This window comes from Diadema setosum, chromosome 8 (genome assembly GCF_964275005.1).
Source record: "Diadema setosum chromosome 8, eeDiaSeto1, whole genome shotgun sequence".
Classification (NCBI taxonomy): Eukaryota; Metazoa; Echinodermata; class Echinoidea; order Diadematoida; family Diadematidae; genus Diadema; species Diadema setosum.
In genome coordinates this window covers 22,417,969-22,421,700 of record NC_092692.1, presented here as the reverse complement: position 1 = coordinate 22,421,700, position 3,732 = coordinate 22,417,969, and the positions used below count along the sequence as shown (strand labels likewise).

Here is a 3,732-nt window from a genome sequence, read left to right as displayed (position 1 = left end):
ATCTGTCTAAACCATGGTTTGAACGGGGCGCATTTCACAGAGGGATGTCGCATTAAAACGGTTTGATCATCCGTAAGGACGATCCTGGCGATGCACTCGGGTGTTAAGGTCTTTCAGAATATTCCTTCGACAAATTCTCTTCAATGATTTGAGACACCATCACACTCTGCATTATCCATGATAATATCATCAGCTACATTCTGATTATGCCATGAATGGCTTTCTATGAATTCATGGGCTTAGTCCGTGGTTTAGACAGACCTCCAAAAGTATAGGGATACCAAACTTTTTTTTAAATTTCAACAAAACATGATAATATTCTTTCAAGAAGTAAATTGACAAATTTCTTTCCCCTACCCACCCCCACCTCCTAGAGTATAAAAGCGACCTTGAAGTCACCCAGCAAAACGTCTAAATGGAAACTGAATTATATGTGGCATTTCTGCCGAGCCCTGAGAACAGTTTTCTCAATGTGCCTCCATAGCGGCCTGAGATGGTGTTTGGAAGCCGTCATTTCCGCTGCCAACTCCCGCAGAATATCATTATGAATGCGGTGCGAAATCGAGTCCAACAATTTCCCAAGAGCGTAGATGTCCGTTTGGACTGACGTAAACTCCAGACCCAGAACGTACTCGGGTGCCAAGTGCTGATAGATGGTTCCATCCTTGTACCCTTACAGCTCATCTTTGGTCATGGCCCGGTGTTTGATGGGGACGATGGCGGTGGAGACTTTACTCATGTCGATGATGACTCCTCGCCAGCGCTTTGCCTCGTCGTCCCACTTCAGGAGAATGTTGTTGGCTTTGAGGTCGTTGTGGAGAAGACCTTTATCACGAAGGGCTTTCATTCCTCTCACGATGTCCAGGATGATGTCGAACCAGCCGTCCTCTGAGACTGAATGGCTGTAGAATTTGAGTGCTTGGCAGAGCGGGAAACTTGTCCCTGTCATTAAATCACCCACGAATTCTACTGCGAGTGACGGAGAACCCTGGCCATTCATAACCACACCGAAGAGCTTTGGGAAGGATGGATGATCTTGGAGGACGCAATGGACGATGGCCTCCATGGTGATGTGAGCGTTGCTCATCTTTTCGCGACACACCCTCTTGACCTGGTCGTCACCCCTGTCTTGAAATTTGTCATACGGCACCTTCACCGCCACCACGTCTCCTCCGTACCGCTTCAAGAAGACTTTGCCGAAAGAGCCCTGACCGATGGGGATTTCTTCCTCCCAATCTTCCGGTTCCTGCCCGTAAGGTGAAAGGTCATCGGGTGGAATTGCCTCGACTTCTCCCAATTAAAGAAGTATGCTGCTGAACAACGGCTCTTTCGATGTACGTCATATCGCCGTAAAGGGAGCTTCGCTTTGCAAGGGCATCCTCGTGGAAGCTGTAAAAGTTCCGATTCAAACACGCAATCACACACCTTATCCATTAAAACTAACGAAGAGCAAAACTAATCTTACAGACTGAATTCGCTATGGTTGGTGTATTTAGAAGAACTAGATGTTCATTGTATTAATCAGTATCTTATCCGCTTAACTACTCTCATGGAAATAAACACATTGCTGTATTTTCTTCCAACATGTACCTGCTTGTGTCCGGAATTTCTTTTCTAGTTTTATTACATTCGAAATAACAGAAAAATAGCCGAGTAAAAGATATCTTTATAAGTATCACTCATGAAGTTCAACGATTGATTTGTTGCGTCAGTCCGGGCAGCAGGTAACACTTCATGCAAATTTTCGGTCTTTGAAAATGTCGATACAACCAAACAAATGATTTTCAGAACTTGAAATTTACTATATTGTGGTCTCATGTAAAACTATTGGAGCTAAAAATGATTGTACAAGATCAGTCACTCGCTAAGATATGACCTACATTCAGATTGTCGTTTTTGTACCATGCTACACATAACTTCTCAGCGCATGATAAACCTGACGTGATAGGAAGCCGGTGTTAGAAGCATATTTCAGTGCATGGTACTGTGCTGGTACCAGTGTTGGCTGCTATAGACTCACCAGGTCACGTGGTAGCAAAGTTTCTTGATCATGAGTTCTTGTCGGTTGGTGTTGAACCTGAGAGCGTCAATGGTCTCTCTCATCATTGCCATCTCTTTCTTCTCATAGTCTCTGTGGAACGACGAAATGAAGAAAATACCATTTATCAGCTTATAAGCAGAGTATTCAGCATCGGTTTGCGTGTGTGTGTGTGTGTGTGTGTGTGTGTGTGTATGTGTGTGTGTGTGTGTGTGTGTGTGTGTGTGTGTGTATGTGTATATTGAATAGTAGATAGCCATCGAATCATGTCTATTTGATGCAACTTACCAGCAGTGTAGTATCATTACACGTACCAAGGAAAGCAATGATAAAATTAAATCAGTATTATATCAGTCAACTTGCCTTTAAGACATGATGTCCGTTCAGTCAAACTTCGTACCAATACGTGTGCTTTTTACTTTATGCATTTGTAATGTTGTTAAGGTTTATGATCAGCAAGTGTTGATATATATAGAATGACGTTCGCCTATATAAATTGAGAACAAAATTAAAGTTGATTGTTTATAACAATGAATTTGGATTTCTTACACTTCGCTGTCATCATCTATATCAACACTGTCTATGGTTGGAGCACACATCTTCATCTGTTTGGGAGAAAGAGAGAGAGACAGAGAGAGGGAGAGAAAGAGAGAACAAGGGAGAGGGAGAGAAATGTGCATGGCAGATGAAAATTCAACTTATATAGGGCATATGATACGACTTGCAGAGAGGCAAATAGATGATAATATAATATGCTTGTACTTCTCTTTTTTTTCAGGCATTTCAAGCGTTTTGATCAAACTCACAAAAGATATTAATAAAATCTCACGACCGTCTTGGCACAGTGCAGTCTCCAAATAAGAAATAATTGAATCATTACTGAATTGCTAGCATGTAGTCAGTGAGGCCCACATTCCGGTGTGTGAACATTGAAACCATATACAATCACGGCAGAGATCAAGAAATAATCTTTACTCGTGAATGCATTAGACCTATAGACACTGTAATTAGAATGAGTGAATCTCTCGTGATGGCAAGAGCAAAAAAAAAAAAAAAAAAAAAAAAAAAGCAATCATCCTGACACTAACCATCTGATCGAAGAGTGCTTTGGTCCTCTTCAAATATCCAGTTCACCCTGCATCGCCGTGCAATGCTGCCTCATCTCGTCAAACGAGCGGCAGAGGCCCTCCGCACTGATCGTCTCCTCTGCTGTGGACAGGAGGCCAAATTGAATGGCGGCCGCTGCTATGGATGCCTTCATGTCCTAAGCCAGAAGACAGGGATCGTGAACACTAATATAAAGTAACCAGGAGTTGCCGCTATAGTCTCTTCCTCTCCCTTATCTCTACACTTCAGTCATTTTTTCTGAAGTCTAAAATACATGAACAAAAGTTATTTGAAAGTAAAATCCAAGACTGGGGGGGGGGGGGTATACGCTCAAAACATACATGCGCTGTTTATCGTCAGTGATCGTGGTCAATTTAGATGTTAGTTTATTTTGCCTTTTTCATCGTGTGTTTGTATGTTGTTGTTGTTGTTTTGACAAAAAAAAAACCTCCTGCCAAGACAACGTGCAGAATTCAAGAATAATGGGAAATTATAAGAAGTAGAGTTACTTAAAGAAATATATTATTCAGAGGGATGAAAGCTGAGGTGTGAGTTTTTACACTTTGTCTCCCTCTACAAGTTAATTT

General features: G+C 41.9%; 1 protein-coding gene across 1 annotated transcript; it reads right to left on the bottom strand.

Annotated features, from left to right (window-relative positions):
• Positions 1-673: 673 nt before the first annotated feature.
• On the bottom strand, positions 674-2,103 carry LOC140232156 (serine/threonine-protein kinase 16-like). Its single transcript, XM_072312299.1, has 2 exons — positions 2,029-2,103; positions 674-1,246 (listed from the first exon to the last, which is right to left on the bottom strand). The coding sequence occupies exons 1-2, from the start codon at positions 2,101-2,103 to the stop codon at positions 674-676; spliced, it is 648 nt and encodes a 215-aa protein (XP_072168400.1).
• Positions 2,104-3,732: the final 1,629 nt, after the last annotated feature.

Coding starts and splice junctions, on each gene's coding strand:
- LOC140232156 (XM_072312299.1), bottom strand. CDS start 2,103: ATGAGAGAGACCATTGACGCTCTCAGGTTCAACACCAACCGACAAGAA. Junction 1,247..2,028: donor TCAAGAAACTTTGCTACCAC/GTGACCTGGTGA, acceptor CCTTACGGGCAG/GAACCGGAAGATTGGGAGGA.